At 45.6% G+C, this 14256-nt stretch overlaps 6 protein-coding genes across 6 annotated transcripts; 3 read left to right on the forward strand and 3 right to left on the reverse strand.

Moving 5' to 3' along the window:
* Positions 1 to 544: 544 nt before the first annotated feature.
* Positions 545 to 934, reverse strand: ASPWEDRAFT_171240 (uncharacterized protein; the record flags this gene model as incomplete). The annotated part of the gene is made up of 1 exon (XM_040830746.1): positions 545 to 934. One exon carries the CDS (start codon positions 932 to 934, stop codon positions 545 to 547), a length of 390 nt encoding a protein of 129 aa, XP_040691453.1.
* A 75-nt stretch (positions 935 to 1009) lies between these two features.
* ASPWEDRAFT_50856 (glycoside hydrolase family 71 protein) lies at positions 1010 to 3850 on the reverse strand (the record flags this gene model as incomplete). Its single annotated transcript, XM_040837507.1, has 4 exons — positions 1010 to 1266; positions 1316 to 1558; positions 1839 to 3505; positions 3573 to 3850. The coding sequence occupies 4 exons, from the start codon at positions 3848 to 3850 to the stop codon at positions 1010 to 1012; spliced, it is 2445 nt and encodes an 814-aa protein (XP_040691454.1).
* Positions 3851 to 6371: 2521 nt separating this feature from the next.
* ASPWEDRAFT_739005 (uncharacterized protein) lies at positions 6372 to 7884 on the forward strand (the record flags this gene model as incomplete). The annotated part of the gene is made up of 3 exons (XM_040839393.1): positions 6372 to 6702; positions 6894 to 7424; positions 7488 to 7884. The coding sequence occupies 3 exons, from the start codon at positions 6372 to 6374 to the stop codon at positions 7715 to 7717; spliced, it is 1092 nt and encodes a 363-aa protein (XP_040691455.1). The 3' UTR covers positions 7718 to 7884.
* Positions 7716 to 8960, reverse strand: ASPWEDRAFT_39522 (ankyrin repeat domain-containing protein). Its single transcript, XM_040835106.1, has one exon. It carries the CDS (start codon positions 8871 to 8873, stop codon positions 8052 to 8054), a length of 822 nt encoding a protein of 273 aa, XP_040691456.1. The 5' UTR covers positions 8874 to 8960; the 3' UTR covers positions 7716 to 8051.
* Positions 8961 to 10350: 1390 nt separating this feature from the next.
* Positions 10351 to 11410, forward strand: ASPWEDRAFT_182612 (uncharacterized protein). Its single transcript, XM_040831925.1, has 4 exons — positions 10351 to 11051; positions 11100 to 11158; positions 11213 to 11224; positions 11272 to 11410. Exons 1-4 carry the CDS (start codon positions 10406 to 10408, stop codon positions 11296 to 11298), a joined length of 744 nt encoding a protein of 247 aa, XP_040691457.1. The 5' UTR covers positions 10351 to 10405; the 3' UTR covers positions 11299 to 11410.
* A 1629-nt stretch (positions 11411 to 13039) lies between these two features.
* Positions 13040 to 13848, forward strand: ASPWEDRAFT_39524 (VOC family protein). Its single transcript, XM_040835107.1, has 3 exons — positions 13040 to 13329; positions 13397 to 13539; positions 13608 to 13848. Exons 1-3 carry the CDS (start codon positions 13110 to 13112, stop codon positions 13641 to 13643), a joined length of 399 nt encoding a protein of 132 aa, XP_040691458.1. The 5' UTR covers positions 13040 to 13109; the 3' UTR covers positions 13644 to 13848.
* The last annotated feature ends 408 nt before the right edge of the window (positions 13849 to 14256 follow it).

Raw genomic sequence — 14256 nt, forward strand, 5'->3', positions numbered from 1 at the left:
AATATATTTATAAAATATACAACAGTAGGATATACGGTGGCGGTCACCTAACTCCGTTCATGCTGTTGTGGGTGGTTCGCCGCCCTATTTAGCTAATCTTTAGGGAGATTTAGACCACCGTTTAGTTACCTACCTAGATATTCTAGAAAGTATATTTATATAATTTAGTGATAGGGAAGGTTTAAATAATAGAAGATATTATAAATACTACTACTATATAATCACAGGTCTTTATTTTTATGTATCTTTTCCATGTATCCTAATAAAATAATTGTCACGGATCGAAGACCTTCAAACCGTGTCAGATAATAAACACATAAAGAATACTACCTATTTCATATAACGATGACACGGGTAGCAGGCTGTCAAAAACGGCTAAACTGGTATACTGATAATTTATATGCAAAACATGAGTTTGTTTCAATGTATCTTCGAATGCTATTTTTCAGTATTCAAAGCCAATTTTGTTTAACTAATTAGCCGAAATGCGCCCATTCGATGAGGGTCCAGCCTATCATCAAACAATGATCCAATCAAACAGCGCCTAGTAAATCGAACATTCAAGGGCCTTGGTATAATACGTATTGGTGGATGTGCCGTCATCGGACTCAGACGTTCCACAGTCATCATACGTGGGCTCTTTGTACAGATAGCCCAAACATGTGAAGCTGAGCTCTGCATTGTCGCATGAAACGTAGCCCGGCTTGTCTGCTTGTCCCGAGTACTTGCACCCGGTATACTGGCCCAGAGTGAAGGGGCCCAGGGAAGTTGGCCATAGCGCAGACACTGAGGCGCTGACAGGTCCCACCACATTCTGGACATTATCGCAGATGTCCGCTGTGGTGATTTGCATTCTGTAGCCCCAGTACGAGCCAAACCAGGCGTAGCTTCTGTCAATGGATAAATCGATATGAGTTGCTACCTGCTCACGCATGTAAACGATGAATGAGTTCGGGGTGGGGTCGTGGGCTTGGCTATTACTTGTGGTTGATTAATAACCCTAATAACCCTAATAGTCGGAGTCGGAGGGTTTGTTGGTGGGGAAGGCTTCGATCCAGCCGGATCCTGCGCCAGCTGCAGTGACAGCAGTGGGGGCTCCAGTAGAGGTAGTAGTAGTAGTTGTCGTTGTAGAGCTTTCATCATCATCATCACCATCACCACCGCTGCCACTGCCACTCCCACTGTCGCTGCCTCCACCACCACCTCCGATGGAGATTCCAAAGCTAGGGGGACAGAGTGGACAACCACCAACACAATGTGAGACACCTGTAAATGTTAGTGTGGTCTTTTGAAAATAGCTCAGAGCGATACTCACATCCACCTCCACAGCTTGTAGTACATGGAGGCCCTGCATCTCCGGAAGACTTCACGGAGGTGCTCTTGGAGTTTATTGTAGGGTCAGGGCCAGGAGAATCGGTAATTGTGGGATATACATTCGGCGTCACTTTCACAGACCTGGGAGGAAGCGTGGTTCCACCGGGCACCGAGGTGGTACCGCCGACCACCACCTCGGATGACGAGCGGGTGTAGCTGAGAGAGCCAGATGAAAAGGTAACTCCTGGGATGGTTGTTGTCATGCCGCCAATGATGGTGGTTGAACCTCCAATTGTCCTGGTGTAGGGTTAATCAGGCTGTGCAATGCCGAAGGTAAACTGAGAAAGTGAAACCCACGGAGTCCAAGTCACCATGAATGGGGCTGGCAATACTGAACTAGTCTGATAGACATATTCCTGTCCACTGGTAATGACTGGATGCCACACAGGGATTCTATCCGTAGTGACCGGCATATATCAGTAAAGATCGATTGGAGACATATAGCTTTGGGGGAGATAGCTTACGCGGTGGGATAGGAATAACCGTAGGATGGGAGTAAACAATGAACGATCGATATGATTGAACATCTCCATTGATGTATGTGGTGGTGCTGGTCACTGTTTCGCGATTGGTAAAAACGGTCACTGAATCTGGGAAGCTGATGGTGGTGGTGGTTGATAATGGCAGAGGGGGCATGATCATATCACATGGTGGGGTACAGGTCACAGCAGGTGTTTCCTCCTCCCAGATGCTGCCATCAATTGTGATGGTTGCGCCACTTGTTCCACTTGATGTTGCGGAGGCAGTTGTTGGTACACAAGCAGGAGATGGACAATATCCTCGTTGGCAGGAAAAGCTACATAAGGGACCATAGATGGCTTCATCCTCTGTGCTGGTTGGTACGCCCTCAACTGTCGAAGTAGGATTTTTTACCACCAAAGCACCTTTCTCTGTACAGGTACAGGCATTCATAGGGCAGAATCCATACCCACAGGCGTAACTGCAAAGACCAGCCAGATTGCCCTCCCCACTACCCTTGATGCAGGCAGGGGGCGCAAAGTCGGAGACTGTCGGGGTGGATAGCGGAGCAGAGACTGTCGTACAGGCGCTGTCAGGGCAGTAGCCATAGTCGCAATCAAAGCTACAGAGACCGCTGTAGCTAGCATCCAATCCTTCAAGTGGGTACCCTTGCACTCCTGTTGCATTAGGCAATAACTTGTCCTCCCCCATATCCAGACATGTACATGCACTGACTGGGCAGTAGCCCCGTTGACAAGCATATTCACAGAGTCCAGCAAAGTTGGCTGCGCCTGTCCCATTAACACATTGCATTTGGTCCAGCGTTGTAGGGGGGATTGCATTCACTGCACTCGAAGCTTGTGCAGAGCCTACCCATGCATTGAAATTTGCCAAACCATTAGTACAGGTTGTAGTAACTGCCTCACCTGCCACCTGGGCGATGGTATCCCCATCACGAGAGATGGTTACCACTACCTCTCCGGTGTGGCCACTGAGAGCCGCCTGGCCATGATAAATGCCAGTTCTCAGCTCAGCAACACTATGATCCGGGGTGTTTCTCCAAGTCGCTTGCACCTGGACACCGCCAATAGTGACCGATACATCCGCTGGCTTCTCCAGAAGGGCCGAGAAGAGCACCATATCCTCAAAGACCTCAGTGGGGTCGAACTCGAGCTGCAGCTGGTGGGCAGTGTTGGCGCTGGTCCCCCCTGTTCCACATGCGGTGACTGGTTGGAGGCGATACCAGGTGACGAGCGTTTCGGTGTCGATGGTGGCAATGTCGTACTTGTAGGTAGCCGCCACATACTCGAGAAGGAGACGCCAGCCATCATGGGGCATGTTGGTCACATAGTCAAATGGTGCTTCTCCAATATCAAGGGCCTCCAATGCGTGATCCCGGATTGGGCCAATGTAATGGGACTCCCCATAATCATTCCAACTGATGATTTCAACAAACTCGGGCTGTAGGTACCAAGCCTCGAGCCAGCGATCATGCCATAGATGATCTCCTCTCCACACCCAGTTCTTTTGGTAGCCTGGGAGGTTCGTGTAGAACCAGGGTGATATTGGCATCATATAGGGCAGGGCTGTTCCTGTCTGATTGAGGTACTCCATGTATGGCGCATCAGTGTAGGTGTCCATGTCATTCGGACCCCAAGGCCAGGCAGCCCAGCTAAACAGTCCATCGACAAATCCCACCGCCGCCTGCTTCGAGCGCGGCCTTGGCTCCAAGGGAGGACCAGTCTGGCATGAAGAAACAATTGGTTTGCCGTTTGATGGAAATCCAATCCTTTGCATTCGCAGAACCCTCAAAGGTCGACACAAAGGGCTTGGAATTGTATTGGTAGTAGGCTGGGTAACTGCTGTATTTCGTGATCAAGTCCGCGACAGTGGCTTTTGGCCAAGGACCGTTTCCAGCATAGTCAAGGGAGAAGAAGAGGCCAAATTCGCCCACATTTTTGGCCGCTTGAAAGGCCAACGGGAGAGCGATGTCATTGGTAGGGTCATTGTATCCCATATTGAGAGCAAAAGCATCAATGTTTGCCATTCTTGCCGACTGTATATCATCCTCCCAGTCACTGAGGGTATAATTGGCAGAATTCGTAACCTTGCAAAAGAGAGAGGGGGGTTAGAAAATAGGTCTGTCTGCAATAGTGTTTGGGGAAATCTAACCATGAAGTGTGCAAATACTGCCCTTGCTGTCACCTAATATGCACAGAGGCATACCAGGACCAGTTGAGTAACCCTCATCGCGCTTTACTGTAAGCCTGGAGAGTGGTACTGATGATATCTCAGTCTTGGATAATTCCCCTAAAGGCGATGGCTACTTTTTTATAGTTCTCCTGTCAATGCCTAATTGACAGCCTGTTGCCTTTTTATTTTATTTGCAAATTGATTTCTCCTGCCCTTTTTCCGTTCATTCTTTCTATGCCCCTCCTTCCTCCACTCTCGATCGATACATTTTTGACCTCAATTTCAGCATCAAGTCCGTTCAACATTCCACATCCCATAACTAAAGCTACAAAGTATATTAGCAAATGAGAAGTGTAGGTTACATCGCGCGCCGTTAGCACATTTGTAAGTTTAGAGAGAGCTGGTTTCATTTCGATTTTAGTTGACAAGAAGAGGTTCCAATCTCGGATCCACAACTGAGATATTGATCCTTTACCCGAAAGGCCCTACTGCGCGTAAGCCACGGAAGCGTCGGGCCGTCAGCTAAGCTACGGCTCTGGCTTCTATAGCTTAGCCAGAGGCCCTCATCGGATCACGGATGTCAAGTGGGAACAGACTAGCTTTGATGGAAACTCTGCGGTCTTGTCTGTGCGTAAAAACCTGTGACAGCCCTGCCCCCATAGTCATAAAAATTGGGCCGAAGCAAGGATGAACTATGCCTAGGGGTTTATCTAGTGCTATGGACCCTGGTTTTACCAACTTTATGTATACTCCAAGCGACTTGTCTAGATCGCACTAACATGATCACTACTACAAACAGCGTGCTTGGCATTTGACCTTTCTTATTTTGTTTAGTTTCCCTTCTCACTTTCCCCTCTTCGTTTCTTTTTTGCTTTGTTGCCAACTTAGCGGAAATATTGGCATTCGCCTTTCATTCTTCGACATTTTAATGCAGTTTTTGTCGAATCCATCATGGTAAAACAGATTGTCTGAAACCTTGTTGTTTGACTACCAGTTGTGAAGATGAGCGTGTTGATCAACGCAGGTAGGGCTAGTTGAATCTTCTCTTCTCAATTATGAAGTCTATTGTTGGGCATGTCTGCATTTATCGACCAGTAGTCATAAACAAGCATAGCCTTGACAAATGCAAGTGTTGTCCGCCTTGGCTCTATCTTGACTATACCTACAGTGACACTATACCCGTTGGCCTAACCCAACATAGACGCATTTCAGTTAGTATATCCTTTGCCAATTCTATATCTTAGTCTTTGCTTTTTCTTCCGGCCCTTCCGGCCAACGTAGAAGCCTCACTAACCTCCAAGCTTGCATTTGTTGCAGCAATAGATATCAGGGACGGACCAGACCAACTTCACATTTGCGTCAAAGTCCGAGAGCTAATCAAACTTGATAAGCTAGTAGAAACCGCGTTACATCATTTTATATTTCTACCACTTCTGAGTGAGACATTGCTAGAATTATTTCTTATCTCGGAAACGGCAAAGCTTAGAGGTCATGGAATCCACACTGTACCTGATTATCTGCCAAGCAATCGGTTTGCAGTAGTATAGTCTAGCCAAGTGGCTTAGTTAGGTTAGTGTGCGCTATCAACGGGCATCTTGATACGGCTCTATCAGGTTGAGGCTTCTAGACTAAGCTGCAGTTTGTCGCATTCGAATCAAGTGCTAGGCCCCCTCGCCTGCTAGGCTACAAAGGTATGTATTACTCTGCATGAAAAGCCTTTATCCAATAGATCTGCACATATAATATCGTAAGAGTTGACTATAAATGTCATTCTCGTAGTTGATCTTCTCCAGTGCCGTATCTGGGTTAAAAAGGGAGGGACCAAAATATATATATATATATATATATATATATAAAACGGATTTTGATCTCCCGGGGAATCTAGCGTTCGTCCCGGCGGTTATCTCAAGAGATGAGTGCTGTAAAAATTTGCCATTTCTAGTTTAATTTGTTTTTGGCGCTACGTTCTCTAGTCAAAGGCGCTCTTATCCTTATCCACTTGGGTAGTGCGGTAGTGCCGGACCACCACAATATAGGAATGGCCTTGTATACTACTGTACAAGACCCTTTCATTTAACTAATTCTCGCCACAAATCTTTAGTCGAAGGATCTGATTCTAGGAGCCCTGAAATTGAGACAAGGCCAAGGCGAAGGAAAAAGTCGACTCACGATAACCCGTACGGAGGAGTAGGATCCTAGGCGAAATGAATTAACGCAGAACGGCCCCCTCACCTGATTGAGGAATTTGTAATTCATATTCGTGGTTGCTTTATTATATATCTGTGGAAATTCTTGGAAGTTTGAAAGGTTACCAAGTAAAAGATATCTACGCGACTGTCTACATTATGTTGGTCGGTTATTGCAAAGGCTGGCTGTTGCCAGTGCTACTTGGGGTCGTATTCAACTCGTGCAGTGTTCGCACTGCAGATATGAGCGATCTTTTTCGAGTATCTAGTGGGAGTGACGAGACAGGCAATTGTGATGCATACACGGACTTGCTGGATCTTTATTTGAAAGAGTCTAAAGTGCTAAGCAATGTTCTCATGCAGGCCATTGAAAACTATCAAACCGACACCGTGGTTCAAAGGCTTCTCACTTCGTATTTCGGCATCGAGTATGATTACAAAAATGGGGAGATCGCAAAAGAAAGTCAAGAAAGTTGGATGTCTTTCGTTAGTGAGTCTGCTTCCATTTGTCCGCTCACAGATTCGATGGTTTAAAGACCTGCTGAAGATCAATTTAGCATGAGCTAACAATTTCTTTTTCAAGATACTGCCAACAGGGTGACGTACTTCTTTGATGGAAATGGATTCGAAACCATGAGCCCTGAGCTCCCTTATTTATTCTGCGACGGCAACTTTGGGCAGCACTACGAATGGAATTCCATGCATTTGGCCCGCAAGGAAATGGGATCGAGCTCGATGGAAGCGACGAGGAAGACCCTGAAGCAGTCTACTACCCTACAATTACAGATGTCTACGCCACCGGTCTGGACGAGAGGTCGCCGTCAAAGACTAAGCCATACTGGATTCAGCCACTGGGTGGATATGTCTTCCTTGGATCCAATGTGGGAGACAATCTTTGCGATTATGTAGAAGAGGGACGAGTCGTGGTCGCGTACACTGCACGGGGCGTGGAGGAGATAACGAGAATCCAGGGCGATGACAGCGTCACGATCCCCGCCTTTCCGGATGGCCTTCTTTTGTGTCCTCGTCTTATGAATAAGGAGGTTGCTCCAATGCATTCTCTGGGCGATATACCATACATCGATATCCATGACAATGTCTACTTGTCCGATATCCTACCTGAAAGTAGCTATTTGTTTCATGAAGTGACACATCTCGTTACTACATGGCGCCTTTATGGCGGCCGCGAAGAGAAGGTCACAGATTTCGCTTGTAAGTTGAGACCAATTCTGAGAGCCTATCTGGAATGTCGCAAATTATCTAATCATTTGCCAGATGACGTCCTAGAGTGCATTCAGCTAGCAGCAGGAGCCCGTGAAAAAGTACGAAGGTATTATGCTACTCTGAACGCGCAATCATTTGTGTACTTCGCCATGTCCTACTGGTATTACCTCCAAGAGTGGCATGGAAGAGATCCCATCACATTCTATGCCGGGAGGGCGGTTTCGTCAGATTGGATGGGAGATTCAGTTTCCGATTCTGGATCGGGGGCAAAATCTGAATAAGCAGTTGGAGGAAGTATATAATATTGGAAAGGCATCTATGGAGAAACTCGACCGAGATCCAGCGCTGCGGCCATGTTAAAATTCATATATTTGTGATAGGAATGCCAGTGTTCAGCAATGCAGACCGGATCGATTCCGAAGCCCAAACTTGCGCCATTGCTCGCGGGTCTGCCAGGTAAACCTGGGAGGCCTTGGTGGACGCTGTTCTGCCTCCATAAGCATTTGAATGATGTTCTCATTGCCCGTTTTCATAACCGTTGAGCGTGGAGAGAAAAGGCCACAGCCGTTAAGATAGGGGCTACATCCTTTGTCGAGTAGGATTCTGATAACTCCTTCATGCCCCCCCCACTGCTGCATAGGCAAGAGCTGTCTCCGTCTGACTGTCATATGCATCGATGTCGATCCCATCCATTGCCAACAGCAGTTGTACTACTATTTCATGCCCCCCTTCTGCTGCCTTCATCAACGGCGTACAGCTACCACAGTCCATATTGAATTTCATCCCCGGAACCTTCAAGAGACGTTCGACTACCTCATCGTGTCCGTTGGCCGCTGCGTGAAACAGTGGAAAGCAGCTCTTCCTATCTCGGTAGTGGACATCCACCCGACCCGTCTCCAGCAAAACCTGCAAAACATCCGCATGTCCATTCTTGGCCGCATAGCACAGCGGCGTATAGCCGGCGCTGTTACCCGGGTGTAATCGGGCCCGGTCGGGCATGTCCAGTTGGATCTCCGGGCGTGTCAGCAGGAGCTTCGCGATCTCAGCATACCCGTTCTTTGCAGCCCAGGTAAGAGACGACTGGCCGAATTTATCTGCAGCGTTCACGTCGACTCCGTCCAGGTTTAAAAGATATTCCACCATCTGCCGCTGCCCGACCTTGGAAGCCAAGAGCAGCGGTGTTACCCTGTTCTTGGTAGTCATCGACAGCGACGCGCCGTTATCCAGAGCTCGTTGGGCAGTTCCTTGCTGCCCATGTTGTGCTGCCCAAAATAACGCCGAAGCGCCGGAAGACGTTGCGTTTCGGCGATAGAGATAGTCGATGAGCAAATCGTATAGTTGTCGGTTCAGTGAGGCGAATACGAGGACATCCTTTTCTCTCTCAAGAGAGTCGGTGATATGCAATAATAGTTCCAGCGGGAAATCGAGGATATGCATTGATGGATATGTTGATAGAGGAGAATAAGATGGTGGAAAGCAAACTGGGGATTGAAGTATTTAAATAATGCGCTGACTAGATGCATTTCAGTCTAGTGGCGGATTGTGTCCCATTCTTGTCCAGCGACTAGTTTCACTTCATTCCCAGTTAGTCTGGTTAATTTATATCCTAGCCAACCAGTAAATAGCACTAAAAAACATCAAAGATATATGAAAAGGAAGAAACACATAGGGGATTCGCTGGTGATCACCCATAGATAGATATAGTCTTTCGCTTATAATATCTAGTGTGCGTTATCTTGCGGAGCTTCTTTTAGCAGTAAAAGCAAAGCAATCTACAGATCATTTTATTAGTAATAAAAAGGTACTCTATTTTAATGTTATTAAGAACTCCAGTCAAAATACACATCTAAATATAATTATTAACGTGCGAAATGCGAGGATCCCTAGGTATTACAACACCACCTAATAAAGCAGAATCTTGCCTTAAAGTAATTGCTACCCTAAGGAGAACCATACCTTAGATTAATATATACTCTAGGGCAGTATCTGCCCTAATATAGGTATTACCTTAAGGTATTTGTTTTTGTCCTGGTCTCTGGAAATACGCCTTGACTGCGAAACGATATACTTGGCCACTATTTGCAGGAGTCTCCCTCATAATGCCCCCAGCATATTCGCGACCTTGGCCACATCTTGGAGGAATAAATGATGCGGACTATAGGCGTTGAATTGGCAGTGACTTGTTCAATACGAACTGGGACGAGGCTGGGAGTACAAAAGTACCAATCATAGTGAATCCATACCTAGTACCCAGCGGACCTGCAAAACGAAGCAGATCGTATCGAGGATTTGGTTCAGTAGATATATTCCCACGGCTCAAGAGTGCAGGAGGATCTGGTTTGCGGAGCCTGAATTCCATGGTTATGGTTCATCCATCTTTTCTCGCGGCATATTTCTCCGCAGACTGCCCAGTCATTAAACAAACGACTTGTCAAGAAGGCAGACTGACTCACTGTAAAGGGATTTGATCTGAATTAGTCCATTGGCCCTGCAATATTGCGCTTAATTTTTAAGAGCCATAATAATTATCTGGCATCCAAAAATGGTCCATGGTGAATGCAGATATAGATGGAATGAGTGAAATGTTTGCATCCAGGTAAAATATTAAAGTTTATGATTTATATGAACTCTAATTAACATTACATAGATAATCATGACGGTTCGTTCGAGTCTGGCCACATATATTGGTTTGTTCTTGTGGCGATGTATAGTGACATGTGACATATTATGGGTCTTCAGATTGGTTCTTCCACATGTAACTTTATATCCTGAGCCACAGAAGACTATTTCCATGTTCCCAACTGTCTTGGCCTTTCTGCACATTGTGCTCTAATATTCAGCTGACATGCTTCTCTAAGAGCATTCATGTAATTATGTAGCGCCTGCTCAACAATATAAATTCAGCTGGAGCTAGGGCAGCAGTTCAAAATTCACAACCCTCCTAGATTACCATCTCAAACACCCTCACCATGAAATACAACTTGAATCCAATGAGCCTTACGTTGCTCATTTATCTAACAGCTATCCTCAATGCAGGCTTCTCAAACGCCAAGTCCCTAGAAAAAAGGGTTCTTACTCCAACTGGGATTTCACGAGCTTGTAATAACTTCAGGTTTGAAAATGTTCACTATGGAACAACTGTCTGTGTTGGGCTCTCCGGCACTGATTTGATTGTCACCTACCCGGAGGTTTATGTCTGGCCTAATACTACCCCTTTCCCATATGAGAGTGCCGATGTCTGGATTGGTACCGGCCAGCCACCCAGCACCTCTCCAGGCGGATATCCATACAGAACTAATAATGGATACTGTACCTTTAACAGTGGGCATACCGCGGTTACATGCAAAATTCCCTTAAACAAGTTCACCAACAATGCATGTGCCGGTGTGCCATTCAATATTATCACCCATGCACATGTAACCGATCAAGGAGAGGCATGGGGTGGATGGGATTGCGTTGAACCGGACTGCGATCCCAAGAACTACTATTGGTCATTTGATATTACGTGTGAGGATATCAAGACATGCTACTGCTGCCGTTCTGCAGTGAATCCTTTTGGGTCTTTCAAAGGTGCGGGATCAGGATGTCGAAAATGCCCAGAGTGTCGTGTGGGAAGTAAGTTGACTCGAAAACAAAGACAAAGGCATTATTGACAATTTCCAGATGATGCTCCTTGTGCCAGTCCACAGCCTAGAAAACTGTGCTGTGACAAAGTTATTGCTGTAAGTCTCATTTATTTATACGTCCGGTGCAGAAAAATGCTGACTATAGAACAGAGCGGCTCAGATGTAAGTCAAAATTTATCAGGATATATGCATTTATTAATCAGAAACAGCCAAATATTGGAGTTGCTTGTGCGTGACTAAAAGGTTCACCGTGATTGGCAAGTATGTTATGGGCGGCTGCTTTGGTCTTATTTTCTTCATTCTGCTAGTTTATTTGAGGCGTGAGAGTAATATGAAGTAATTGAGCAGTAATCGTCTTCCGTCGTAGCGACACAATCCAACTATCCATAGTGTCCGTAAAAGACTGCCTGTCCCGGAATTTGGATTGACCGAGCATGTCAAGTTGCATCATCCACTGATAGAGAAGCAGATACCCGATGTTTACCGACACTATTCCAGCCACAAACTATAATCCCTACACTCATAGATAGCATCTCATTCCAATGATAAGACGTGCTGAAAGCGAAACCGACGTCTCACATCCCAAAGTCATTCTTGTGATCACGCTGTCAGTTTGATCATATTATCCCACATTTTCGGTAATGGAAACCGGTTGATTCAGCTGTGGTGGATTGTCGTGAGCTGGAGGGTATCTGGATGCAGTGAGGCAGGTATAGATGCATCGACTGGTTGTGATATAGACGGAGCACAGACGGAAGATGATAAGCCGATCATCGCCCCATTTTACGAGAGCTGCCCAGACGGTTGTGGGCAGCTGGGCTTGAACGGGCCGTTGGTGCTGGGGACTAGGACCTGATTGGGGGCGAGAGAGGGGAGAATAGTCTCGGAGCATTGAGATGATGGCGGTACAACGGCTCCATTCGCAGACTTTCTGGTGTCTGCTATTCGCTTCCCTGATGGTGTTGGTTAATGGACCTGATGATAGATGGACAACTCACGACGTGCTTGCTGTGCCAGTCGATCTTGGATTTCTTTCGCAGACGGCCAACACGAATACCCTGCCAGTTATCTCTTCTCTATCTATTGCAGTTTGATTAAAGTGAGTCTGACAAGTGATGATTGATAATCATCGTGACTAGTAGAAATAGTGGTGATTAGTGATCTTAAGCCAAATTAAACATAATTAACCTAATTACATTCAATACAAGCGCCATAAGATAACAGGTTATTGTGACAGTATTCTAGGAAAGCATGCTCTATATGACAGAAGAGAAATTGTCTCAAGTAATGGCATCTGATGCTCTGATCTTGTTCTGATTCACTTAAGCAGCGTATCTAGTCAATTCATAGGTCTATTATTATAATATTCTGCTCCTACTTGACCTGTCTGAAATCATGTTTGATGACATGGTGGCTCTGAGGTTAGTACCCTTGAGTTATTCTGTCCTTCTGCGGATTCAAAAGCGCTGGATGCCTCCTGGTGCCGTGAGCAGCCAGTAACTAGATGAATGGCTTGTATATATATAGGATGTTAGACTATGTTAGGATACACCTATATAACAGTGGTGCCCTGAAACGCCCTAGTTTGTATGGGGCGTACGCGTACGTCGAGACGGCCCCTAGCTGGGTAATGTTATAGTGATTTTAACGCTTGAATCGCGATGAATCCAGCAGCATGCAACTCCATATGCAGTGTTTTCCTTCAGGAGAGGTTTCCATTCATAAGTTCACACTCATTGCTTTAATATTATCACCAGCAGCGAATCCTTGCTGTTCTGTGTTCTGCATTTCTTTTTTTTTAGCTTATTCTGTCATAATAAAGCCCATTGGATGATAGAAAATATCATGTGACCCGGCACCAAAGCGATCCCTCTTGTATACATACGTCAGGATGAACCTCACATTCATATTTCAAGCTCGACTGTAGAGGATAGATAAATAATATAAAAACGGTTGATATGCTACAGAGCATAGGATAATAAGGCTAATATCACTTCATTCACCATACACTAGCATATCACAACAGCATTACTTTTTATCCCTTACCATGCCAATGAGTAATATAGATCATATCGGTATTTCTGCGCCAAAAGATGAATTCGAAAATGTGATCAAGTGGTACAAAGCAGCGCTCGCCCCCTTGAATTACAGAGAGATCATGCGCTTCCCGGGCGCTGTGGGGTTGGGCAATGAAGGCCCAGACTTCTGGATCACAGAGCGAGAGTCCAAAACACCACAAGAACTTCATTTTGCATTCATGGCTCCTGGTAGGTTGCTTCCATTATGTTACCTGAGGTGGCAGTAAACATGCCCAAAGCTAACTTGGCAGTATAGACCATGCCACTGTCAATGCCTTCCACCAGGCTGCCCTTGCCGTCGGCGGCAAATGCAATGGCCCCCCTGGAAAACGACCGCAGTATCATGAAAACTACTACGGTGCGTTTGTTTTGGATCCGCTCAATAATAATGTAGAAATGGTAAGTCTGTCTGATTGGAACTTTATACATTCGAGAGGTTGGTGGCCTAACTAAGGCATTTTGATCAGGTTGATCACTGTTCTCATGAGGAGGAGTATCGTTGACTTTGAAGTCGTGGGTTTTCTATAAGGACTTTGGTTCAAAAGCATTTGACCCTCCCTGGCTTGAGTCACGCCTAGGATATGGTTCGCTGAGAATGACCTTTCTTTGTAGCTGAACTAACAGATACTATTGAAAATATATCTGGGTATTTGACCATTTGCGAAAATGTCTGTGATCTCCAATCCTAGTGCAGTCAATATATATGCCATACATGATAAGCTACATCTATAATCTAATCTTAAGAACCAAAATGTCTGGAAAATGCCCCCTTCCCAGATCCAATGTTGCCGATATAGAAGCGGCAAGTCATATACTGAATACACTATTGAATGTTGTGGGATGTAAGATTTGATGCATTCCAGTCTAGTAGCTGATTATGACCCATTCTTGTCCAGTGACTAGTTTCACCTAACTTCCCGTCAGGCCCAGTTAATTTATATTTTAGCCAAACAGTATAGAATTATATATATATATATGATAGTAAAAAAATAAAAAACATACAACAGCAGAAGTATGGTGGTGGTCACCTAGCCCTGCCTGATCCGTCATTGGTTTGCTCTCCTATTTAGTAGCTCTTCAGGCTGTGTTTACGTACCTATATAATATACACCCGAA

This window comes from Aspergillus wentii, assembly GCF_001890725.1.
Source record: "Aspergillus wentii DTO 134E9 unplaced genomic scaffold ASPWEscaffold_3, whole genome shotgun sequence".
NCBI classification, from domain to species: domain Eukaryota; kingdom Fungi; phylum Ascomycota; class Eurotiomycetes; order Eurotiales; family Aspergillaceae; genus Aspergillus; species Aspergillus wentii.